Source organism: Perca flavescens, chromosome 15 (genome assembly GCF_004354835.1).
Source record: "Perca flavescens isolate YP-PL-M2 chromosome 15, PFLA_1.0, whole genome shotgun sequence".
In the NCBI taxonomy this organism is placed as follows: Eukaryota; Metazoa; Chordata; class Actinopteri; order Perciformes; family Percidae; genus Perca; species Perca flavescens.
The window spans coordinates 3,207,447-3,234,168 of NC_041345.1; the positions used below are offsets into that span (position 1 = coordinate 3,207,447).

The 26,722-nt window shown below is 43.3% G+C and overlaps 1 protein-coding gene across 1 annotated transcript in view; it reads left to right on the forward strand.

The window, feature by feature from the left end:
• The window catches only part of usp43b (ubiquitin specific peptidase 43b), a 113,513-nt gene that overhangs the window by 38,537 nt on the left and 48,254 nt on the right, over nt 1-26,722 (forward strand). The window contains exons 3-6 of the mRNA XM_028599787.1: nt 7,120-7,223; nt 12,527-12,619; nt 19,883-20,018; nt 22,446-22,590. Of these exons, the coding sequence (XP_028455588.1) occupies nt 7,120-7,223; nt 12,527-12,619; nt 19,883-20,018; nt 22,446-22,590 (478 nt within the window). The remainder of the gene's footprint in view (nt 1-7,119; nt 7,224-12,526; nt 12,620-19,882; nt 20,019-22,445; nt 22,591-26,722) is intronic.

Consider the following 26,722-nt stretch of genomic DNA (forward strand, 5'->3'; position numbering starts at 1 on the left):
CTGCCAGCCCGGTGTAAAAGCTCTGCTGAAGTGATATGATTACTTAATGTATTCTCAAGTACCTGACTTTTACACCAGGCTATTGTGGGGTTGATAGCGTGAGAGCAGAGTAATGCTAACAAGTCGCTCGTACGTCACATGATGGCCTTTTAAGCGGAACCACTTGGTGACTGAAAGAATGTTTTTCAGGACATTTTCCCCGGCCAGTGTGAAATGGAGTGTATAATGTACGGAGATGTCCAAACTGATACAGTGTGACTGCTTATTATAACTGTTAGCACTTTTAGATTTTAGTCTTCTGCCCAACCATTTCACAAATGAATAAAAATAGTTTTGGGAAATATGCTTATTCGCTTTATTACCGAGAGTTAGATAAGAAGATTGATACCACTCATATCTGAGAGTGGTAACATTGTTCTGCTCGAACTCTTGGTGAGAAAGTAAATAAGAGTATTAGGGCTGCAACTAACGATTATTCCCAATGACAATCTGTCTCAATTAATTGATTAGTTTGGTCTATAAAATGTCAGAAAAATGTTGCTCAGTGTTTCCCAAAGCCCAAGATGACATCCTCAAATGTCTTGTTTTGTCCACAACTCAACACATTTAAGAAGCTGGAATCAGAGATTCTTTTTTTAAATTACTCAAACCGATGAATCGTTTAATTAAAATAGTTGGCGATTAATTTAATAGTTGAGAACTAGTCGATTTAATCTTTGCAACTTTATATCCTTTAATGTGTCTGGTTAGTCTCCAAGGAAGGGGTAAAAACGGGGGCAACTGGACTTGGTTAAATGTGCTGCGAAGATGTTTTGTCTCCGTCGTCCGAGAGACTTCTTCACATCTGACTGAACGGTAGGGAAGCCCGGCTGTTGATCCTCTCTGGGGTCGTTGTCCGTCAGTGCTCCTGGCTGTTGTAACCACGGTCCTTATGGTCATCGCACCAGGCCAAGTCTGAGCGACCATTATTGGCATTCTCACATGAGGCCAAAAAAAAATGTCCATGGTAGAACTTCAGACATTACCACAAAGTAATGAAATACGTGAGGCAGGGCACCTTTTAAAAACAATGTTGATAGGTAACAACATAAAATGTTCACAATACAATGGGAATAAAGGTATATTCATCATAAATACTATACTTTGACCTTAGAGAAAGCAAGTTAAATTGAATTTTTCATTTAAACCTAGAGGTTCTAGAGTGTCAAGTGTATTTATCCAAAACGCTTCACTGCATAGGAGTTTATTGATGATATCGCCACCCCTGGGTGGGGGTGTGATTTTCTCAATTGCCCAGAATCTCAGTGATGCAGGGCAGCCATTAATTGGCCTGCTTGTAATGCCTCGCATTACGTTCTGGGTACGAATTGCTGTCTTGTGTTCAGCTACCCTGAGTTTGAGTTAGCTTTTTTGTTTGGCCTATATAAGCCAGTCCACAGGGACACTTTAGAAGGTACACTATGTGTGTACTATTGCAATTAATAAATGAAGAGATGGAGTATTTCTTGCCAGTGCGAGGATGAGAAAATAATTTTGCATCGGTCGAGTTAGAGCAGCAACAGAATGTTGTGGGCACGCCTAAATATAAACCTGGGCGGCTCGGCGCAGATGTTTTTGAGTGTCGGGTCACTCTTCAGAACATGCCAATGCTTAATGCGAATAACTTTTTTTTTTTATTCTTCCTGCTGCTGGAGTATGGGCGGTGGAAAGAATTCCTCTGGATGTTGTGTGTGACTTAGATTTTTTCTTTGACAATGAGGCACGATCTGTACTTAGAGCCCTATCCCATGCTTTAGTAATGTCAGATTTATCTTAACCTCGTTCAAAACGGTTCGCTACATGGGCCGCTTTTGACATAAAATCAATTGTGGTGCTCCAATTTCTTCTGACTCGTAAAAACTGTCCCACTGGTATATTGCGGACCAGATGAGGTGAATGATTGCGGTCCGCTCTTAACAGGGTGTTCCCGCTGAAATCAATGGACTGACTGTTACATTCCATAGTAACGGACAAATGATCTGTGGTGGAATTTACATAAGTCAAAAAATGATTTAGCTCATTAAGTGTGGCCTTCCATATTAACAGAACATCGTCTATGTACCTGCGCCACTATGATATTTTAGAATGAAAGGGGTTATTTTCAATATTATGTACTGTATATTTTTTTTTCCCATAAACCCATCACCAAACAGGCATACAAGGGTGCAAAGGCGCACCCCGTTGCAGTCCTTAAAGTAAAATTTGCCATAATCCATCCATCCATCTTCGTCCGCTTATCCGGTGTCGGGTCGCGGGGGGAGCAGCTCCAGCAGGGGACCCCAAACTTCCCTTTCCCGAGCAACATTAACCAGCTCCGACTGGGGGATCCCGAGGCGTTCCCAGGCCAGGTTGGAGATATAATCCCTCCACCTAGTCCTGGGTCTTCCCCGAGGCCTCCTCCCAGCTGGACGTGCCTGGAACACCTCCCTAGGGAGGCGCCCAGGGGGCATCCTTACCAGATGCCCGAACCACCTCAACTGGCTCCTTTCGACGCAAAGGAGCAGCGGCTCTACTCCGAGCTCCTCACGGATGAGTGAGCTTCTCACCCTATCTCTAAGGGAGACGCCAGCCACCCTCCTGAGGAAACCCATTTCAGCCGCTTGTACCCTGGATCTCGTTCTTTCGGTCATGACCCAGCCTTCATGACCATAGGTGAGGGTAGGAACGAAAACTGACCGGTAGATCGAGAGCTTTGCCTTCTGGCTAAGCTCTTTTTCGTCACAACGGTGCGATAGATTGAATGCAATACCGCACCCGCTGCGCCGATTCTCCGACCAATCTCCCGCCCATTGTCCCCTCACTCGCGAACACAACCCCAAGGTACTTGAACTCCTTCACTTGGGGTAAGGACTCATTCCCTACCTGGAGAAGGCATTCCATCGGTTTCCTGCTGAGAACCATGGCCTCAGATTTAGAGGTGCTGATCCTCATCCCAACCGCTTCACACTCGGTTGCGAACCGATCCAGTGAGTGCTGAAGGTCGCAGGCCGATGATGCCATCAGGACCACATCATCTGCAAAGAGCAGCGATGAGATCCCCAGCCCACCAAACTGCAACCCCTCCCCACCCCGACTACGCCTCGATATCCTGTCCATAAATACTACAAACAGGATTGGTGACAAAGCGCAGCCCTGGCGGAGGCCAACCCTCACCTGAAACGAGTCCGACTTACTACCGAGAACCCGGACACAGCTCTTGCTTTGGTTGTACAGAGATTGGATGGCCCTGAGAAGAGACCCCTCACCCCATACTCCCGCAGCACCTCCCACAGTATCTCCCGGGGACCCGGTCATACGCCTTCTCCAAATCCACAAAACACATGTAGACCGGTTGGGCATACTCCCAGGCTCCCTCCAGGATCCTTGCGAGTGAAGAGCTGGTCCGTTGTTCCACGACCAGGACGGAATCCGCATTGTTCCTCCTCAACCCGAGGTTCGACTATTGGCCGAACCCTCCTTTCCAGCACCTTGGAGTAGACTTTACCAGGGAGGCTGAGAAGTGTGATACCCCTATAATTGGCACACACCCTCTGGTCCCCCTTTTTAAAAGGGAACCACCACCCCAGTCTGCCACTCCTTTGGCACCGTCCCCAGACTTCCACGCAATGTTGAAAAGGCGTGTCAACCAGGACAGCCCCTCCACACCCAGAGCCTTGAGCATTTCTGGACGGATCTCATCAATCCCGGGGCTTTGCCACTGTGTAGTTGTTTGACTACATCAGTGACTTCCGCCTGGGAAATCGACGACAATCCCCCATTATCCTCCAGCTCTGCCTCTAACATAGAGGGCGATTAGTCGGATTCAGGAGTTCCTCAAAGTGCTCCTTCCACCGCCCTATTACCTCCTCAGTTGAGGTCAACAGTGTCCCATCCTTACTGTACACAGCTTGGATGGTTCCCCGCCTCCTGAGGTGGCGAACAGTTTTCCAGAGCACTTTGGTGCCGACCGAAAGTCCTTCTCCATGTCTTCTCCAAACTTCTCCCACACCCGCTGCTTTGCCTCTTTCACGGCAGAGGCTGCAGCCCTTCGGCCCTTCGGTACCCTGCAACTGCCTCCGAGTCCTCCGGGATAACATATCCCGGAAAGACTCCTTCTTCAGTCGGACGGCTTCCCTGACCACCGTTGTCCACCACGGTGTTCGTGGGTTACCGCCCCTTGAGGCACCTAAGACCCTAAGACCACAGCTCCTCGCTGCAGCTTCAGCAATGGAAACTTTGAACATTGTCCACTCGGGTTCAATGCCCCCAGCCTCCACAGGGATGCACGAAAAGCTCCGCCCGGAGGTGTGAGTTGAAAGTCTGTTGGACAGGGGCCTCCTCCAGACGTTCCCAATTTACCCGCACTACACGTTTGGGCTTACCAGGTCTGTCCAGAGTCTTCCCCACCCTCTGACCCAACTCACCACCAGATGGTGATCGGTTGACAGCTCTGCCCCTCTCTTCACCCGAGTGTCCAAACATACGGCCTCAGATCAGATGAAACGATTATGAAATCGATCATTGACCTTCGGCCTAGGGTGCTCTGGTACCAGGTACACTTATGAGCATCCCTATGTTCGAACATGGTGTTCAAGTATAGACAATCCATGACTAGCACAGAAGTCCAACAACAAACAACCACTCTGGTTTAGATCAGGGAGGCCGTTCCTCCCAATCACGCCTCTCAGGTGTCTCCATCATTGCCCACGTGTGCGTTGAAGTCCCCCAGCAGAACAATGGAGTCCCCCACTGGAGCCCCATGCAGGACTCCAGTCAAGGTCTCCAAGAAGGCCGAATACTCCGAACTCCTGTTTGGTGCATATGCACAAACAACAGTCAGAGTTTTCCCCCACAACCCGCAGGCGTGGGGAGGCGACCCTCTCGTCCACCGGGTAAACTCCAACACAGCGGGCGCCAGCCGGGGCTTGTGAGTATCCCCACACCCGCCCGGCGCCTCACACCCTGGGCAACTCCGAGAAGAAAAAGAGTCCAACCCCTATCCAGGAGTATGGTTCCAGAACCAAGACTGTGCGTGAGGTAAGCCCCACCAGATCTAACCGGTAGCGCCCACCTCCCGCACCAGTTCCGGCTCCTTCCCCACAGAGAGGTGACGTTCCACGTCCCCAGAGCCAGCGTCTGCTGCCCGGGTCTGGTCCGTCGAGGCCCCTGACCTTCACTGCCACCCATGTGGCATCGCACCCGACCCCAACGGTTCCTCCCACAGGTGGTGGGCCCATGGGATGGAGAGGGAGTTGCCACGTAGCTTGTTCGGGCTGTGCCCGGCCGCGCACCGTGGCAAACCCGCCACCAGGCGCTTCGCCGACGAGCCCACCGCCTGGGCCTGGCTCCAGACGGGGCCCCGGGCTTCCTCCGGGCAGGGTCACTCCATCTCTGCTTAGCTTTTTCATTGGGGTTTTTGAACCATTCTTTGTCTGGCCCCTCACCTGAGACCACTTTGCCTTGGGAGACCCTACCAGGAGCACAAAGCTCCAGACAACACAGCCCTCAGGTTCACAGAGACACACAAACCTCTCCACCACGATAAGGTGATGGTTCACGGAGAGGATTGCCATAATGTATAAAGAAATTGTTAGAATGATCTCGACAAGATTTAGGCCTACAAGAAATTCTGAGGGAGGCAAAACATCAGTGGGACGTTTAGCAAGGTCATACGACATGGCTTGTAGGCCTATATGGTGGGGTATGCATGTATAAAGACTTTGCGCATCCAAAGACACAAGCACATCGTTGTTTTCACAATTCCAATCATTAATCAAATTCAAAACATCAGTTGTATCCCCAATGTATGATGGTAAACCGTGAACTTGTTCTCTTAGAAAAAAAATCAACAAATTGTGAGAGAGGCTCAGTGAGGCTCCCAGTAAAGGCCCTCGGAAACGTGTTCGGAGCACCTTTAACCAGTCCAGTTGGCCGTGGTTTTAACCCTTCCTTTGATACTATGACCTGGATGACTTCAGCGTGATTTATGGTTCTGTGGAGGCTCCACACAGAGCTTTCGCCGTAGCCTACCTTAGTGGCCTGAAGTTTATACTTGTGCGTTGATCTCATAAAAAGAATAGCAGGGGCGGAGCGAGTACCGACTCTAGAGTCATAGTGAGAGTAATAAGCGTAGGTTCACACACCTACGTACGTAGCCACAGCATAGATTTAACACCGAAGCATAAATCACGCGTTCAACGGGTTTCATGCTTCTTGCGTTTAGCGCGGTCGGGGCGGTGCGGATGGCGCACATGGTCGCCGCAAAACCATCTTGTCTTTCATACTGATTGTGATCAGAGCAGTGGCTCCAAGAACAGTCTTCTTCTCTTTCGTAGACAATCATTGCAACGTGGTTTATGCGACTGCTTTCGCGTTGTTACAAAACTTGGAGGTGCGCGGCTTGGCGCTCAGACCTTGCAAAAATACAAATTTTTAGTTCATTTTACTTCTTCTATCTCTGTACAACGTAGGAAAGCTTTTTTGCACACCTCTTTTGTCGGGCAGGTGCGTAGGATATGATCAAAAGTAGCAGATCAGAAGCTTAGAAAAAGTCCCGCACACTGACCATTACACACACAATAATTTATTTAGAAAAATACAACGTTTCGGTCTTAGGCCTTCATCAGGTAAATTCCTTCTACTACACTATACTTCTTGTATCTCTTCACAACATCTGTGCATCATTATTTTCTTAGTGTAACAAATTATTTTCATATGTAAAACTACATTACATAAGTTGTTAAATCAAGAACATGTGTTCCTTGTACTGTGAGTTTTGTGTCATTAACGCACAGCTGTGTTCGTGTGACCTTAGTCTGTTGGTTCTTTCTTTTTTTTTCCTCCTTTTCTTTTATCTTCCTCCAAGGCCAGCTACCTCTCTGTTTGTAGGTAAGTAGATGAAAGAGTAAAGACAGGGGCGTCCCAGGGGGGGTTATGTTTAGGTCAGTGCTTTCCACCACTTTTTGAATATCACTTTGTTGCCAAGGAAAAGCAAGAACGTGCTAAATGTGCATTCTACGGGAGCCTTTGTAAGATTTCCAAATGTATTGATGGATCTGTGAAGAATCTGAGAGTTTGTGGCTTGCCTCCTTTGTGCTGCAGGGTCCCGGTGGAGCTGAGGAGCTGCTGTCTCCTGACCCGTCCCAGACCCAGCAGCCCAGTGTCCAGCACAGCTTTGTCCAGGAACTTTTCCAGGCACAGTACAAGTATGTCTCCTCTCCTAACATGCCGCTCACAAACACCGGCCAGAAATGGAATCCACAAATACATCCGCAACAAATCAAAAGGTCTTTTATGTCTTCGTGACCAGTTTGACTGTGCAGTGATTCCAAGGGGGGGGGGGTGGGTTTCCTACCACCATGTGAAGATGTTATGGCGTAATAATTAACTGTTTGCTAAACCCCTCCCCCCGAACAGTGGTTGTCTGATCATTATTTTGCAACAGGAAGCACGGGCAGGTTTGACAAACTTTGGATTTTTCCACACGTTGAAGCTGCCTGCATGGGGGCTGTAGTAGTCTCGCTTTGGCAGACCTTCCTCCACAGCATTGCAAAGGAGGGTCTGGCTAGCACAGCATTCTGGGGATAGGAGAAAAACATGCTCTGGTTTATTGGCATTACTTTAAACCAATCACAATCGTCCTGGGCACTCAAGGAACTTGTTTTGGTGGAACATGTGTACGTTCAAAAGTAGTTTTAGTCGTGCAACAGAAAACTCTGATTGGACAGATAGTCTAGCTAGCTGTCTGGATTTACCCTGCAGAGATCTGAGGAGCAGTTAACCATAGTCCTCACAAATCCACCGGAGGTTAGAACGCCAACACAAAGAAAGTGGAAGGTAACGGACATCCGGATGAAAAGAGGGACATCCGGTGGAATTTCTGGCAGCACCAGAGCAATCCCGGAAGTGGAACGTTGTGGATATAGACTAGAGCTGTAGTAAAAGAGTAAGAGTTTGGAGGGTGGTGTCTTTTTTTACATTCATCAAAGCCCAAAAATACTAAATTAAAGCTATAGTGCGTAGTTTCTGTCGCCCCCATGGTTGGAAGCTGATCCTGAATGCTACGTTATCAGAATGTAGGCTAACATTAGTGGCTCTGTTCTGCTCCAACATTATTGGATTTGGGGAAGTTTGCACTCCAGTGACCCCAGCGAGAGTTATTATCCTTATCACTGTATATGAGATCGGGTTACTTACACTTCAATCATAATGTTATTAGTCTGACGATGATTTAGCCTTTGGGGGCACCACACAATATGTTGTGGGTTCCTGAGTATCCAGCAGTCATCCGAGCCAAGACTTTCTCTGTTCCGTGCTTTTGGGTCCGATCAGCAACTTGAAACGCAAGAATGAAATTGGAGTTGAGAGAAGACTTCTCTATAAAACTTTTTAAAAAGCTAATAAAAACTGAATCCTTGCAGACGATAGCCGATGCGCAGATATCCGTTTATAGAGATTACTCCAAACTGAAGGGCTAATACAGTATGTTGTTTGTCGGTACCATCCTCCATCTGACAATTCCTCTGTAAATTGGCATCTCTGTGCGACTGCCAGTAACGCATCTGTCAGAGCGCCTCTCTTTAATTGCTACCCTCACTGTCAAATGTTTCAGCTGTGCCACCTTGGGTGTGTCTAGACAGGAAGCAGTAGTCTTCGCAGCCTGGCAGACAAAATCTGCGTATTTGTTCCTCTCAAACCCAATGCAGGGAGACGGAGAGGGAGTGAGGTGGTACAGATGGAATATATACATGACTGGGTAGGCCAAGCTCTTTACAGAGGAACGTAAACAGCAAGTGTGAGGTCTATTTTAATAATGCAAAGAAGCATGCAACACAAGGCTGAGAGGATTTAAATGGAGATGAATGCTTTTCAAATGTATTATCATTGTTGCAATTGGACTTTAAACAAATACTTTCTGACTCCTGTCCCTCTCTTTCCCGTTTGAGTCCCAAGGCCCCTCCACTGCCTGTGTTACACTTCACAAGTGCAGTGTCCAATGTGATACAACATCTAGAGTTGACAGACCGGAGAATTATCCTTGTAATAGCATGGTTTGTCACTGCGCAATCATCACGGCCATTATACACGTTCAAGCAAGTTAAATCACAGTCCAAGCAAGCCAAGCCCAGAGTTATGTGATTTTAATTTATTTGATCTGTCATCATAAGCTGTCATTTTTTTAGTACAGTATAAAGCACAGCTCTCAGCCCTGTGCTATAAATCTATTGCTCTTTACTCTCTCCGATCAAGTAAGTCAATCTCAAATTAGATCAAAGACTGTGATTTTTTTTTTTTGCTACATGCGGGTGAGTCACAGGCTGCAGTCGGTGGAGACTGCAATGAAAATGTCTGTCTGTCAAGCGTTGTTCATTACAGTGGAGCCGAGTGACGGGCAGCCGAGCGTTTCAGATTACAAACGTGGTGCAGTTTGACTGCGGATCGTCTTACTGCGACACCACTTTCTCCGAGAGACTCTCTCATCTCTTCCTGCATGACCTTTTATTTTGATCATATCTCCGGATTGATTTGTTTTGATTTGAAGGATTGAGTAACTGATACTTTGAAGTTTACAGGCCCAGTTTATGATGTGCGTATTGTATTTTCAATTAGTGAATAATGAGGCACACATTAAGGTTTATGCCTTTTCCATTCCCGAGCACTAGTATGATAAATAAACTAGTGCTCATCCCCCAACAGAAGATAGCTGCCAGGGTTAAGCCTGATTTATGTTACTGCGTTGACTCTACGGCGTAGGTATGTACATAGGTATGTACGTACATAGGCACGTACGTAGGTATGTATGTAGGTATGTACTAGTTACCTACGTAGGTAGGTAGGTAGGTAGGTACATTCTGTAGGTTAGGTATGTACATCGGTATGGACTAGGTACCTACCTAGGTATGTACGTAGGTAGGTACATAGGTAGGTACATAGATAGGCAAGTATGTAGGTTCGTACGTAAGTAAGTAGGCACGTACGTAGATGTAAACATAGGCATGTCCTAGGTACGTACGTAGGCATGTACTAGTTACGTACGTAGGTATGTACTAGGCACGTACTACTATAGGTATGTACTAGGTATGTATGTACGGATGTACATAGGTATATGCGTAGGCTAGTACATAGGAATGTACGTAGGTCCGTGTAGATACGGACCTTACACTAGGGATGATTGATTTGAACCTATTGAGGCTATTTTTTCTATTTTTTCATTTCCTTTCTTAGGAAAGGAAATCAATGAAGATACAGTGCCTGTGTTACTCTGGGAAATGCAAAGCTCTAGTAGTGTGTGTGGTAGTGCAAAACATCAAGCTCAGAGTCTCTTCAGCATGGTTGCATCCCAGACAGGAGCATACTTACCTCTCAACCTGTGCACGCTTTCTCCATTAGAGCATCACCAGAATATCACCTGGTCCTTTTGCTCCTTTTCTCTTTTTAAGTGTTTGAGAGCAGCGCAGGGCACATCTATGTTTTAGTGCAGGCTGAATGTGATTTGTATGCGTGGAATGCAGTTGCCCTCACTGTTTCCTGGCGAGAACAAGACATCCGTAGGGCAGCCATTCGGCTCTGCCAAGTGGAAGAGATCCACTAAGAGCCCGAGTCAGCTGGGCTTGCTTGAATAGAGCTTTATTCACCCCCTCTCCACCCTGCTCCCCCACTGGGTCTGTCAGGTGCCGTCCTATAAGGAAAACACATTTCAACAGTTCATGTGTGGCTTCATTTCCTACGCTAGGAAGCCGTGGTGTGGAGGTCGGAAAGGTTCAACACACATAAGCTTGAGGAGTTACAAGAATTCGGAAGAGGATTAGGAGTAGTTTTTTAGGCATGGTTTATGACACCAAAAAGAGAATTTGTCATTTGAAATGAATCCATTTTTCTATATGTTCTATATGTTCATCAAGGTGTAGATTTTTCTGTGTGAGATTTAAGTCTCCCAGAGTACTCTCACTCTCTGTACTTTATTGCTGCCTGGTTATACTTCATACACGTCTATTATCACTTTATGTGCAGCTGCAGCACAGTTCTTTCCGTACTGTCACAGCAGCAGAGGGGGTTCAAACCTGAAGGTTTAGTTGGTATAGTTGCAGATTTATTTTCGTCATGACGATGATAAAAGAAATGAAATGAAAAAGGCATTCTGAATAATGACATTAGCACTGTAACCCAAAAATAAAAACATGCCCCAGCATCGGTTTATTAAGATTAGACTACATGCATTTACAGATAAATGAAAAGCATTTGTGAACCTCTTCCTAACATTTACAACTTTCAAACTGGTGTTTGTGAGTGCAGTTTTTATTTGGGAAACGAAAAGGCATCTGTGGATCTCAATTTCATGCATTTGGAGTTTTTTTTTTTGTTGTTACTTCTAGCTATGTATCGGTTCTAACTAACTCTTTAGACTCAAACTACTTTTCATAAAGTCTTCATCACGACACACCGCTAGTGTTTAAATGCTAGAGCTGACTAATATGTGGATATATTCTGAATTCTTTCATGAAATCATAATTCTGTTTCAAATTAGTTGATTCATTCACAATCCCCCTGGCATCTGCAGACACACCCTTTGGGGTATAAGCATATATTGATGGGTAAAAGAGAACCCCTGTTTGGGTATGACAGGTTTAGATCAAGATGGAGTGCTTTATTTAAAATGTAACTTTATGTACAAAGTAGTTACGGTCTACACACACTGATGATTGTAATTTATGTAATCAAAGAGGTTGGTAGAAGGCACCTTTTTCGCCTTAGATTTGCTTAATTAGTGTGTGTTTACAGAAAGTCTTATCCAGGAAATCCGCTGCACGTTGACTCTAAATGCCGGACAAAAGATTTAATTTAGTCGCAGGACAGTTTACAAAATCACTTCCAGCAATCAGTCCATTAACTTCAGTGGGCTCTCTGACTCATTGTTCAGCTTGCATTGTTGGCTAACTGGAATACGTTCCTCCCATACAACTGAGCGGGATTCATTGAAAGAAGTCTAATTAGGAACAAAGGGACAGAATGGAAAACTATTGTAATAGAAAATCGCAGCCGTACGCATCTGGACATCTCCGTTTACAGTGATCTGTGTCCTGTGCATTCAGATGCAGAGGAAGAAAGGCCATCGCTATACGGAAAGCTCTCTACTTTTCTCTGCTCGGGATGCCGTAATGGCATCACATTAGTATCGTTGGTGAGAGTGATGCAACAAGATGGAAACCGCCTCTGCAGTTTCCCCTTTATAGCCCCTTCATAGCCCCAATCACCACCACCCCCTCCCCCATGCCCCAACCACTCGTTTCTCTCATTCTCACCAGTTGCATCACTCATCCTTTCCGTTCTCACAATCCGATCAAGAGGCAGCGTATGGAACAACGTGTTCATTTTGACCGTGATGTTAACTTGTGTAACAAGATTAAGCCATCTGTTTTTCCTGCCTGACTTAATCAGGAGGACTTCCGGGATTAGTATGAAAAGTTGTTGAGGTTTTTCTGGACTAACCGTGTGCCTTCTTCTCGTCCAGATCTTCCCTGACGTGCCCACACTGCATGAAACAGAGCAACACCTTTGACCCGTTCCTGTGCATCTCGCTCCCCATTCCTCTTCGCCAGACCAGGTGAGCACTGCTGGTTTTAATGCACACTAAGTAGTGCTGTAACAATTCAAAATTAATTGTCTCAAAAATAACTGATTAACAATATAATTGTCTATTTTAGTCAAATGTAAAGATATATTTCTGTATTACTTTTTTTAAACATCTGTTTACATATATCTGTAGTCTCGTTTTGCCAGACCGTCTTCCACAGCGCTGCGGAGGAGGGTCTGGCTAGTCCACACAGCATTCCAGGATGGGAGAAAAACGTGCTCTGGTTTATTGGCATTTCTTTAAAACAATCACAATTGTCTTGGCCGACACTAAGCGCCCGACGGAGCCACAGTGCCTCTGCAAAATAGCCTCTGGAAGGAACTTGTTTTGGTGGAACCTGTGTACGTTCAAAAAGTAGTTTTAGTCGTGCAACAGAAAACTCAGATTGGACAGATAGTCTAGCTAGCTGTCTGGATTTACCCTGCAGAGATCTGAGGAGCAGTTAACCATAGTCCTCACAAATCCACCGGAGGTTAGAATGCCAACACAAAGAAAGTAATATCCGGCGGCACCACAATAATCACGGAAGTGGAACGTCGTGGATATACACTAACATTATGTGACCCAGATAATGTAGTAACACAGATACACAGCTTATGAAGTAAACAATGGCTCTTTATTATCATAAAACATTTTTTCTAACTATATCCACCCTTGTCATTTTTGTTGGGGTGGTGATGGTGCAGTGGATATGACACATGCCTTTGGTGTGGGAGACACCCACATGCATTTGGTGTGGGAGACACCCACATGCCTTTGGTGTGGGAGACCTGGGGCTTTGATTCCCACTGCGATACATCAACCAATGTGTCCCTGAGCAAGACACTTAACTCCTAGTTGCTCCAGAGGCGTGTGAAGGCGTGTGAGAATAGGATGCACCATCATAAGAAAGATACAAGACAATAAAACTTTCTAAATTGATAAATTAAATTTGATGAATAAGTTAGGATAATATGGATACAAAAGAAAGTACAGCTGTGTGGAACACAGGAGGAATTGTGAAGCTGGCGGGCTGGTATGAAAAAGGAAAAACTGGTGGAAAAGCCTCTCAGCGTTGAGGAACAATGTCTCAACCTGTTCAGAACATCCTGACATTTTCACAAAGGGAGACCCCCATTTTCTTTTCTTCTTTTTTTCCAGCGAGCACCAAGTACCGTGAGAGCACTTTGTTCATGTGGTAGTGTCTTTCGCAAACACACACACAACAAAATCCACATGTGAGCTTTTGGCTTTTGTTTTAAAGTCTAAACACTGGCTTCCACTTAAATACTCACAACATGCTTACAGTACTTTTGTAGTTTGTGGTCTTTATTCTGTCCCACCTGCCTCTTCTCCTGTCCCGTCCTCTGTAGGAGGGCTGGACATAGTTGAATTGGAGCTCCCAGACCTATTGAGCTCAACAGTGTGGTTCCCGAAGTAAAAATCTGATTGATTTTCTCCGTAAGGATTTTTATTATTAGCCATAGTATCTAAGCCATCCGAAGTAGACTTACCATGAGCTAGGAGATTGTGTAACGAAAGTTTCTGTTCCTGTAAAAGCTAGAGGTCCGTATGAAATCAAAATTGTATTAAAGTGCTCATATTATGCTTTTTGGCTTTTTCCCTTCCCTTTATTGTGTTATATATCTTTTTTGTGCACGTTATAGGTTTACAATGTGAAAAAGCCCAAAGTCCAGCCCAAAGGGACTTACTAGGGGTATGCAAAAAAAATTGATTCACATTCATATCGCGATTCAAGCTCTACCGATTCAAAATCGATTCATAGAATTCTAAAAATAGACTCATATTTTCTTTAAATAAAACACAATAAAAAATTGTATGTCTACTGCAATCACATGGGAAAAGTAACTACATTTACATACTGTGAATCGATTCCCAACAAAGATGGAACAGAAGTGAGATGTCTCACTCTGTAGCTAAAACAGAGAGCTCAACACACAGGGTGAAAAGAGGAGCTGCAGCAATGTGCAGTACGACAAAAATATGGTGTTTTTTGGGCTGGTTTGAGTATTTCACAATCTGCTCAGTTACTGGAATTTTCACGCACAACCATTTCTAGGGTTTACAAAGAATGGTCTGAAAAAGGAAAAAACATCCAGTATGCTGCAGTCCTGGGGGGCAAAAATGCCTTGTTGATGCTAGAGGTCAGAGGAGAATGGGCCGACTGATCCCAGCTGATGGAAGATCAACTTTGACTCAAATAACCACTCGTTCCAACCGAGGTATGCAGCAAAGCATTTGTGAACGCACAACCTTGAGGCGGATGGGCTACACCAGCAGAAGACCCCACCGGGTACCACTCATCTCCACTAAAAATAGGAAAATGAGGCTAAAATTTGCACGAGCTCACCAAAATTGGATAATTGAAGACTGTAAAAATGTTGCCTGGTCTGATGAGTCTCGATTTCTGTTGAGACATTCCGATGGTAGAGTCAGAATTTGGTGTAAACAGAATGAGAACATGGATCAGTCATGCCTTGTTACCACTGGGCGGGCTGGTGGTAGTGGCGTAATGATGTGGGGAATGTTTTCTTGGCACACTTTAGGCCCCTTAGTACCAATTGGGCATTGTTTAAATGCCACAGCCTACCTGAGCATTATTTCTGACCATGTCCATCCCTTTATGACCACCATGTACCCATCATCTGATGGCTACTTCCAGCAGGATGATGCACCATGTCACAAAGCTCCAATCATTTCAAATTGGTTTCTTGAACATGACAATGAGTTCACTGTACTAAAATGGCCCCCACAGTCACCAGATCTCAACCCAATAGAACATCTTTGGGATGTGGTGGAGGGGGTTTCGTGCCCTGGATGTGCATCCCACAAATCTCCATCAACTGCAAGATGCTCTCCTCTCAATATGGGCCAACATTTCTAAAGAATGCTTCCAGCACCTTGTTGAATCAACGCCACCAAGAATTAACCCTTGTGTTGTGTTCCCGTCAACCTTGAATCTTTTTTTCACAGTTTGTTTTTGCTTTTTTAAACATTTTAAATTGTTTAATTTTTCTTCTACACGTTTTCAGTGCTTATTTCTACGTCCCATATTTTCTGATGTAAAACAAAAATTGAAAACGGGTCAATTTGACCCGAAGTCAACACAAGGGTTAAGGCGGTTCTGAAGGTGAAAGGGGGTCAAACACGGTATTAGTAAGGTGTTCCTAATAATCCTTTAGGTGTGTGTGTGTGTGTGTGTGTGTGTGTGTGTGTGTGTGTGTGTGTGTGTATATATATATGTGTGTATATATATATATATATATATATATATATATCTCTAAATACAATTATGAACCTGAAAATGAGCATAATATGAGCACTTTAAGAAAAACATGTTTTATTCGCCATCTTATGGAGAAAAACAACACTACCCACAATTCAAGCGTAACAGTGACGCAACGTCTCTGATTGGTCCAACTCGCTGTTACTGTACCCGTACCGAATAAAGCTGTGGCAGGTACTGTATTTTTGGCCTTGTTTGGTCAAACATTTCTACTTCACCTCATATTCACAAACCCCAGCTATATGTTGAACAAATATATATGAGAGTCAAATTGATCTCCTTCTTGGCAATAAAGCATATTCCATCTTTAACCTCAAATCTACACATAAGCATTTGGTAGAGCGTTTTTAGGTACAAATTTACCTTTTTAAATCAGCACAGCCCCTGTATGTGACGCTCAACTGTTGTATGTGGTTGACACACAGAGGTGCGTTAAAGACTATTTTAAGCTTTGGCTGGGTTTCTTCTCACTAGTTATTTCCTACCTTTGTAGTTTTTAGTCTTTGTAATAGTTCATACAAGTTCAGCCAGCATCCCTTCTAATTTGGGAAACCGTTTTAAAGAGCTTCGTTCCGACAGCGTGCCAAAGTCGACAGTATTTAGTTACCGTCCTTTTCTTTTCACTGTGTGGCAGGCAGGGTGAGAGGAAACACTTCTGAGGGATAAACAGAGGAGAAAACAGATGGATTGTCTTTGAAAAATATATTTTTAAAATGTGATTCTCTGTGTGAAGAGTTCAGCTCACTCCCAGCCAGATCGCATCAGTGAGCCGTAAACACATAACTGTTTGTTAGCAAACCAACATTTTCTGTGCCCAGATATACATCCAAACACTGGGCTCTGTCCCTCGGCAATCGTCTGCTCTTTGCTATGTTGGACGATTTTATTTACAATTAAAGGTGCAGTATGTAAGACTTATAAAACTACCTTTCTGTCATATTTGCTGAAACTGACCCTATGTTCCAGTATGAAGCAGGTCATTTAAAAACCTACAGCCTGTAGTGCGATTTGCAAAAATCCACAGCTCCCTGTTCAGATGCACCAATCAGGGCCACGGGGGGGGTGTCTAACTGCGTGTCAATCACTGCTCATGTACACGCATTCATTTTCCCTTGTGGGGGAGGGGCGTAGGAGACAGTTTTGGGCTTTAACGGAAAGTGGGGGATGGGACTGAGAAGTTGTCAATGTTCACATTTTTTGGCCAAGTCCTGGATCTTCACCATCCTACCTACAGCACCTTTTAATGTAAAAAATGCTGTGTGAACGTGCACGCACCTTCTGTGTTTATCTCAGTGGCTGAAGCCATTTTATCAAATTAATTAACGAAGCAACACGTCACGTTTAATTAAATTTAAGTTTATTTAATCTGTATAGCACTTTAAAAGCTAACACGTTTGCATCAAAGTGGTCATCAAAGACAAAAATATGTATACAAGCATGAAACACACACATGTAAACATAGATATAGTGGAAATGCAACACGATTCAAGTAGAAACAAGTTGAGACACAAATTGAAACCCTTGAAATCTCTTTTCTCTATATATATATATATATATATATGCATGCATATATACACATTATAACTGATTAGAAACCAGTTTAACTGAATGTTGTATCATAAGATGGGAGCAAAAATAAAGAGTTGTTTGTCAAGAAAATGCTAATCATCATCTCAAAATAATGCTAAAATTAAAGCTGTAAATGAACAAAACAAATCCGCTCCCCTTTACAGGAAGGCTTTAGCAGTAACAGTGTTTTGTTTTGTCCACACTGGTACGAAAAATGTAATTGGCATATATTGGAGATACCTCCTTAAGCCGAGGCTTGATCAGTGCAGCCAATTACTGAGCTCTTTTTTTTCTTTCCTTTTTACTGTGCTCTTTTGAAGTTCCCTGTTCTCCACCCAAATCACGGAAACAGGAGTAAACACGTCGCTTCAGTGGATGTTGTTTTTCTTCAGATGTACAGATTTAACAATAGTTGTGTGCCTGACAGGAACCAGTAGAATTATGTTACACTTCAGTCACAGGACAATCTTCAAAGACCTGCTGCAGGTTTATAAATCACTTTATGGCTTGAGGGCCAAAATACATTTCTGATATGCTTGAAGAATATAAACCCAGTTGGTCCCTTAAATCAGAGGTTGCCAACCCCAGGGCTGTGGATCAGTACCGGGGCTCTGAACATTCACTACTGGACCAAACGTATGCCTTTATAGACTATTTCTGCAATAATTACCGTAAAGCTGCAGTGGGTAGAATGCAAAAAAAAAAACAGCAGGATTTGAAGTAGAGTCCCTCTCCACTCTGACGCATGGCAATGCATGGGCAGAACAATAGGAACGCTCTCTCTTAACTATCTAAACTTAACGCTCTTAACTATTAGTCAAAATAATTCATCATTTCTGCTTTTTTAACTTTAAAAATGAGGTATAATATCATATAAATTGGGTTTGTTGACCATGAATAAAAATAAGTGTTTTAAAATGGCATCAAAGGCATAAAATAAAACGCCAAAAAACGTTGGGGAAAAAAAAGCGCCAAGAAAGGTTAATCTTCGGGCGTCTGGGTAGCTCACCTGGTAGAGCGCACGCCCAAATGCAGAGGCTCAGTCCTTGCCGCAGCAGCCGTGGGTTTGGTTCCAACCTGTCATTCCTCCTCTCTCTACCCTTTCACATCCAAGCTGTCCTATCAAATAAAGGCCTATAATGCCAAAAATAATCTTAAAAGAAAAAAGGTCAGTACCTTGTATACACATACAATTGGGTGATCATTTTAAAAGTTGCCCTGCCACACAAAACCGTTTTACTTGCATTTTCTGAACAGAAGTAAGCGGAGAAATCAGGCCAATCACAAAAGCTGGTCAGTCTGACGTCATGTTGCCTGAGCTCATTACTATTCCTTTACCCAGTTGTGCTGGGTAAAGGATGCTGACAGCCAGGCTCTCATTGGCTAGCTGTTAGCCAATCAGATTCAAGCAGCTTAGCTCATTGAATATTAATGAGAACTGGCAGAAATCGAGCTGAGTCTTCCTGCAGGCTTTCTACACCACGCTAGAATGGCTTGAAACAAGGTAACCAAGGCGTTATTTCCACAAAAAATGTTACAGAGTCCATGGTAGAACTTCAGACATTACCACAAAGTCATGAAATACGTGTGGCAGGGCACCACAATTACAATAATTTTAAAATAAAGTTTAAAGCAACACCAAAGCACTTTTCCTCTTCAGTCCCCCTACAGGTTGGAAGCAGATTTGTCCATTACCGCTGTCTCATGTCTCATTCGAACTACGGATCCGCTATCCGATCTGGCAAACTTGCATAGTGCAGTTATAGCCGGTAGTGGGCCGTAAAGTGAATGCAGAAGTGCGTTATGAGATGATGAAACACTGAAACGATTTTAGAAACATTATTTTAAGTTACAAAAAGTTCTCTAGTGTAGCTTTAAATTGCTGGGGTCAAATTGACCCCAATGATAAGGGGTGTTAGTAAATTTGAGGATAACAGGAGGGTTTAAAAAGGTCTTAAATTCTTAAATTTGACTTGGTAAAACCTGCAGAAACCCTGCTTTCTATGCCATTAGCTGCTGTCTCCAGTCCATAGACTTCCTCAGGCAGCTGCTGGGCTTCCTCTCTATCTCTTCAGTGTTGTTCAGAGAAGCCATTATGTCCCAAGCACCCTGCTCATGTCAGCCCTGCCTGTGGAGAGGTCAGAGCCGAGCGCTCGCGGTTTTTAAAAATGCAACGAGATTCCATTATTTGGCACACATAAAACTAAGTCCTAATGATCTATTATTAATGTTAAAATGTATTGATTTATTCATGAAAGTCTTCTTTTGTCCCTTCCTGGCCGTAGAGAAGTAGTTGCGTTAGAAATGGCACAGCAATCCAAAATAGTTTGTCGTTCTTTTTCCCACCGTCCCTGATTGTTTGTCTTCCTCCGTGGCAGGTTGTTGTGTGTGATTCTGGTGTTCAGCACCAAAGGACAGCGGTACCTGCGGGTCGGGCTGGCTGTGCCTCTGTTTGGCTCCGTGGCCGGTCTGAGAAGGATGGTGGCTGACGAGGGGAAAATATCCCCAGACCAGGTAATGTAAAGCAGGAGGAAATAACCAGTGGGCACCGAGCTCCTTAGATCTTCCTATGGACCTTTTCCACAGCAGACATGTTGACTTGTCATAGCAGGAAAAGCACAGCTGAGATTGATAACCTTAACGATGGCTGAGTTCCATCAAGTGTCCCAGTAAGATATTTCAGTGAGTCAGCATGCACAATACCAGGGTCTCTCCTAAGTGGAATGCAGCCATCAGTAATGGTTTAATACCAGGACCTCTCCTAAGTGGAATGCAGCCATCAGTAATGGTTTAATACCAGGACCTCTCCTAAGTGGAATGCAGCCATCAGTAATGGTTTAATACCAGGACCTCTCCTAAGTGGAATGCAGCCATCATCAATGGTTTAATACCAGGACCTCTCCTAAGTGGAATGCAGCCATCAGTAATGGTTTTGAATACACCTGTGCCTTTCCTACTATGACATGTCAACATGTCTGCTGTAAAAAACGTCTATTTTAAACTAGGGATGTAATAATGCAAAAATGTGTATAAATGTGTAATTATTTGGGCGCCTGGGTGGCTCACCCATGTGTAGAGGTTTAGTCCTCAACGTGGCGCCCGCGGGTTCGAATCCAACCTGCGGCCCTTTAATACATGTCGTTCCATCTCTCTCTCCCCTTTCATGTCTTCAGCTATAAAAAAATTAGTAATCTGCTTTTGATTTCATTTGTTAGACTTCCGACATCACTACACCTTCTTAGTTGATTTATTTTAAGGTCATTATTTTCTTTTTATTTAGTAATTTTGATGTTTTTGTTATTTGAGATCAAATACAATTTCAGTGTCACTTTTTATAAGAGGACACATCTGTTGTTTTGCACAATTTAGGAAGGAATATTTTTCAGTCATTAGTCTGCAGCTCTTTCTGTTAAATGTACAATATGTAATTCTCTGCTGCTAGGGGTCTCTCAGTCAAAACAATGCATGTAAACAGGGACTTTTGATGACGTCATGTAGTGGCATTATGGGAGTTGTAGTTTAACACAATTGAATTAAAATATATCTGTTCACGGTAGGTTTATACATTATTGTTTCATCCATGTTACGTTGAGCAACGTTTATTCATGTCATTCTGATAAAATAGCTGCAGTTTCCCCCACATAATTACATTTCCTTGGTTCGATTTGTATTGGTAGCTTACGTTAGCTAGTTAGTTGACCAGTTCATTTAAAACTTTTTAAATTTTATACTTTTTATTGATCCCCAGTGGGGAAATTACAATTTACACTCTGTTTGTTAGAAATCACTACACACAGGCCTGAAATATACACATGCTCAGGTCCTTTACATGTACAAACGGAGTGCTGGACCGGCGCCCTGAGCAGTTGGGAGGGTACGGTACCTTGGGGGTTTGTTGTAACGTTACTCAACCCTGCTGAGAGACTTACTTCCCTGCTGGGGCTGGCCGCCGAGTACCTCTGCTGCTGAGCCGTAGTAGTATAGCTGCCGGGTGTTGCTTTCGTACTCTCCCCACCTTCACTTTTTGTCCACAGTCACCTTTTGTGGGTCAAACGTAACTGTAAAGAAGACTTTGCTTTGCTAAACGCAAAGGGGGGGAGAATTTCACAACAACTCCGCGGCCGGCCAGACTCTGACGCCTGGGGCGATATGGTCTGTTTCCCCGACAGAACGTAGAACTTTCTGTTACTGCCGTTAGCATCGTTCTCACCCGGCACTGGAGTTTGTGCTGGCTGGGTTCGGCTTGCTGTAAATTAATGATAGTGGCTGGCTGCTGGCTAACTGTGGATGTGAAGTGTCCACGGGGCATGTTCAAAAAGCACCTCAAAACATTTCTTTTCACTAAGTCCTTTGACCCCCTTGGGTACCTTGAAAGGCGCAATAAGTCCAAGTTATTAGTTAGTTAGTTATTATTATTATTATTAGTTAGCTTTGTAGCAAGTCATTTGGCAGTGGCTTGAATGTAACGGACGTTCATTAATGTCAAAATGTTACGCACCGAAGCTATTGTTTCAGTCTTTTAAACTCAAAAATTAGGTATAATTTCACATAAATTAGGTTTATTGACCATGAATTCCCCAAATAAGTGTAAAACGAGTGGTAGTAAGTTGATGCCGGTGGTGTGTATACTGGTGGTAGTGAAATAAAGTGGGAGTTAATTTTCAATTTTTACATTTTTACATTTTTTTACAACAAGTTGCATGGTCAACGGGAAAACCACACAACCAGGGTTAAGCCAAATCTGAGATTAGAGGGAGTAGAAATGCAGAGGATGGTGCTCCATCAAGTGGGTTTAAAGTTCACTCTTACAACATTATGAGATTAATGAGATTTTGGCACTGTAAGGGAAACTAACGTGTGTGTGTGTGTGTGTGTGTGTGTGTGTGTGTGTGTGTGTGTGTGTGTGTGTGTGTGTGTGTGTGTGTGTGTGTTGGTCTCCAGGTGATCCTGACGGAGGTTTACTCCACAGGGTTCCAGCGCTCCTTCTTTGATGAGGAGGATCTGACCAGCATAGCTGAGAATGACGTCATCTACGCCTTCCAGGCTCCGCCCCTTTACATCAGAGGAGGCTCAGCGCGGATATCAGGTATCTGCATGAATAAAGTCGGGAAACTGAAGGATAAGAAGCAATTTGTAGTTACAACATAACACGCATTGTCTTAAAATATTGTGGTACTACATTCATATTTTCCCCCTACTTTTAAAGTTTTTCAGCTTCACACATGTATTTTCCTACGAGAGCTTGTTTACATGCTTTCATGTTCGAAAAAACATAATTTTTGTCTCACCCTCTATCTGAAACATGTTAGCGCCTGTCTCTTTAAGCCCCGTTTTGAAAAAGCCCAGTCGGCTCTGATTGGTCGGCCTATTACGAAACGTTCGTATCTGCGCTGTCAGTCTCTCCACGTCAGCATCTTCCATTTCCTCTATTTCTACGAGGTCTACAGGAAGGACAGAGCGATCTGACAGAGACACGATGGCTGGAACTCAGTGAGTATTTTAAATAACTTTTTCATTTCTTCCTCCTTGTCCTCTCGTGACGTCCTGCAGCTGCTCTGCTCGACTTTGAACGTTACTGATTAACTCTACAGATGTATGATTCATCCTGTGTTCTTATGGCGCTTTAGTTTCTCTGCTCTGTGTAAACCACTGCTATCACAAAGTGGAACCATATCATCCGTTTGACGTTGAATCCACTGTATTCACATTTAAAGGGCTGTAGTTTCCTGTTTATTATTCAGGGGACAGAAGCAACAATGAACCATGAAAGCCGATATATTGAAGGTAATTTCCCCCCCTCTTTGTGCTCCAGTCGATGAGCTGGATCTTGAGCACTGTTGCCAATGAAAGTAGCTATAGCACTTGCTCCAAAAGTCTCTAAAAGTAGCTCGGTCATTACGAAATAACGTGCAAAGCAAAGCTTAGTGGTTGTGTCAGGTGCAGCAAGTCAGAGATCAAGAGCAAGGTGGATAGAAATAAATGAAAATCTTTAGCCAAATAATTGCAAACTCACTAAAGTAACTTATATTATCATTATTTATTTTATTTCACCTTTATTTTTACAGGCAAGTCGTTAAGAACAGGTTCTTATTTACAATGATGGTATCATTACTTAGGTATGGACTGGATGCCCAGGGCCAGGCCAGCTCAGCAGCGGGCCAGGCCCCTCCCCCCCTTCTAACTGCCTGTGCAGTGCTGCTGCGCAAGTGGAGAGAGCAGAGCGGCGGGGTGGGGGGGTGAGCCTACCTGCCTGCTCCTCTGTGACTGAAAAGAAGAGAGAGGTGTCTGTCAATACTGGCGTCTCTTCTACAGAAAGTAGAAAAAAAAAAAAACTCGCTACATCTAGCGACATAGACGCTAAGTTGGCAACACTGGTCGGTAGAGACGTAATGACTCGGAGATACACCGCTCAACATCAGCCTGGCTGACAGGAAGCATGGCATCCTGTTGCTCTTTTGAGAAACACAAACTGTTAACCCTTTGATTGGTTTTGTCAGAGTCACAGCTGTAGTGGTATTCAGTATCAGCTCCTTTACTGCAGCAAAAGTACTAATACACACTGTGGAAATACTTACTTTTCACCACTTGTCAACAGTGTACAAACACTTGAAGCATCTTAAAAATGTAACCGCCTTAAAACGGAGTTAACTGAACTGAATTACAGGAAAATCTGAAGTTTGGATCATCAACAGTCCAGTCAAGTCAACTCCTGTTTACATCTGAAGATGTACATGTTATTTATAAAAACGTACATATTTACACTTTATGTGATCAGTGGCCCCTTTAAGGCACACCTGCGAAATCTGATGCAATCCAGTAAAACAGTTCAGTCCTGAGTTCCACGTTTTAGGAGGATAGTGATGTTGAGTTCAAAGAGTTGAAACATTATAGTTAGTATGTGTTTCTGCCTATAAACAAAATGTTTTAAAGCTAGAATTAGGGCTTGGTATCGCCACTGATTTCCCGAATCGATTCTGGTTCACAAGCTACTGATTCAGTTTGATTTTTATTATTATCGATTAGATCAGGGATATTTCCGTTATAATACCAATTTTCCTTGGCTATGAAAGAGATTCTCAGATAAATAATGTTGAAAATTGTACAAGGAACCATCTAACCTGCTGAATTATTAAAAATAGTAATATGAACATAGTAATGCTGTAATTTAAATTGACCCCCAAAGCAGTTACATAGAGACAGAAAAAGGGCTTTGTTTAGTGCAGAGGGTGTGATACAGAGACAGTATACCTAAAGTCATACACCTGTGAAAGCTGCCATGCCTGTTTTTCCCTCTTCTCTGCCAAACTTTCGCCTAACTTTGGAGCATTATTTAGCGTGACATGGATTCCGTAGATCGTCTGCTTTCATATGATACCATCATCTTCACTCTAGCTTTAAAACGGAGCCTCTTAAAAGAGCATGTCAGGATTATGAATCGATATCAGATCATGCAAATGAAGATCAATTTGAATCTGAAAATAAATGTATTTATTTTTTTAAACCCAGCTCTTGTAGAGAATCTTAAACAGAATCTGTCCTCTCAGCTTAACAGGACAGCTGAAGTCAAACGGCTGCTTGTGAAAACACTGAAGAAATTGGGAGCGGAGGATTTCAGGACTTTCAAGTGGTACTTGGAAAACGAGAAGGAGATCCCAAAAAGCCAGCTGGACGATGCAGACAGGCTTCAAACAGTGGACCTGATGGTGCAGTTCGAGCCCCAGCAGGCGCTGGATACGACCATTGAATATTTAAAGACCATCCAGAGGAAGGACCTGGCGCTGGAATTGTCTCACACCAACCCTGGAGGTAAAAACATGCAGCTCTTCATTTAAACGTTCGGACAGTTTAACACGTTCATATCGTGACAATCAACGCTTGAGTCACTTTGACACAAACGTCACAACAAAGTTTTGAGCTACTTTACTGTATTTCCATGTTCTACTATTTGAGATTTCTGCGATTCGTTCTACTCCTACTCCACTACATCTCTGTACTTCTTACTGCCCTACAGTTCTGAAAACTAGGGATCGACCAACACTGGATTCTCAAGGACGATACCAAATATTAGTAGTTAATGAACCGATTTTTGGAATCAATGTGCATTTACAGTGAAAATTATAATCTTTAAATCCAAATTAAGATTTTGGAATGTTACAAACTCCAACACAAAACCTTGTTTAAACGCTTTAAGCAATTATTTCATAAATTAGAAACTTTTGACATTATACCCAGTAAGAGAAAGTCAGATAGCGTTGTGGGGGGACATTAAGTCCGACTCATTCGTGAGTGAGCCAAAGTAGACCACACGTTCCTCCCATTTTAGTAACTGGAAACAATTCAATGTGTTTCAGCTGGACTTGTAGGCCATTATATTGTTGGGTAGTTTAATTTATCACAAAACATTGTATTTTATAAACTACATGTGTTTTGTGTGCAGACATCTTATGTGTAAGGTAACTAGTAAATACAGCTGTAACAGATGAATGTAGTGGAGTAATTAAAGTAACTAGTAACTAAAGCTGTCAATAATTACAATAATAAAAGTACAATAATTCTCTCTGAAATCTAGCGGAGTAGAAGTAGAAAGTGGCATGAAAAGAAAAGACTCAAGTAAAGTACAAGTACCTCAACATTTGTACTTAAGTACATTACTGTAGTAAATGCACTTAGTTACATTCCACCACTGACTACATTTATGAACACATGTGATCACTTTATTAAATGTGGTATCATTTTGAAGATTAAAATATTTGTGGGTTTAGGGGTTACAGATGTTTTCTGAAAATGGTTTTAAAGAGACAAATTCAAAGGTAGAGCATCCCAGAATAAGATCTAACCCTTTCTGTCTCCGTCTGTTTCAGGGTCTCTGACGTAACGGGGTCGCAGCACACTCGTTCCTGATTGCATTCCAGCAGTGCTTTAGGTCGTAGTCACAAACTTGTAACTTGTATTGTATGAACAAACATCTCTGTACAATGACTTCCCTGTCTGTCTTTTACACATCAGTGCAACATTTCTTAATAAATAATGAATTCCAAATGTTTCTGTTCTGTTGTTATTAAAGCTTTGGATTCAGACTTGTTTTTCAACAGCTGAGCTACATGCAGGACGTATGAAAAATAAAGGTAACGCTTTATAATAACCATCATTAATTAACTCTCCTGTTGTCCTCGGGTCACATTTGACCCGTTTTGTGGCCAGGTTGTCTCAGTGGTAGA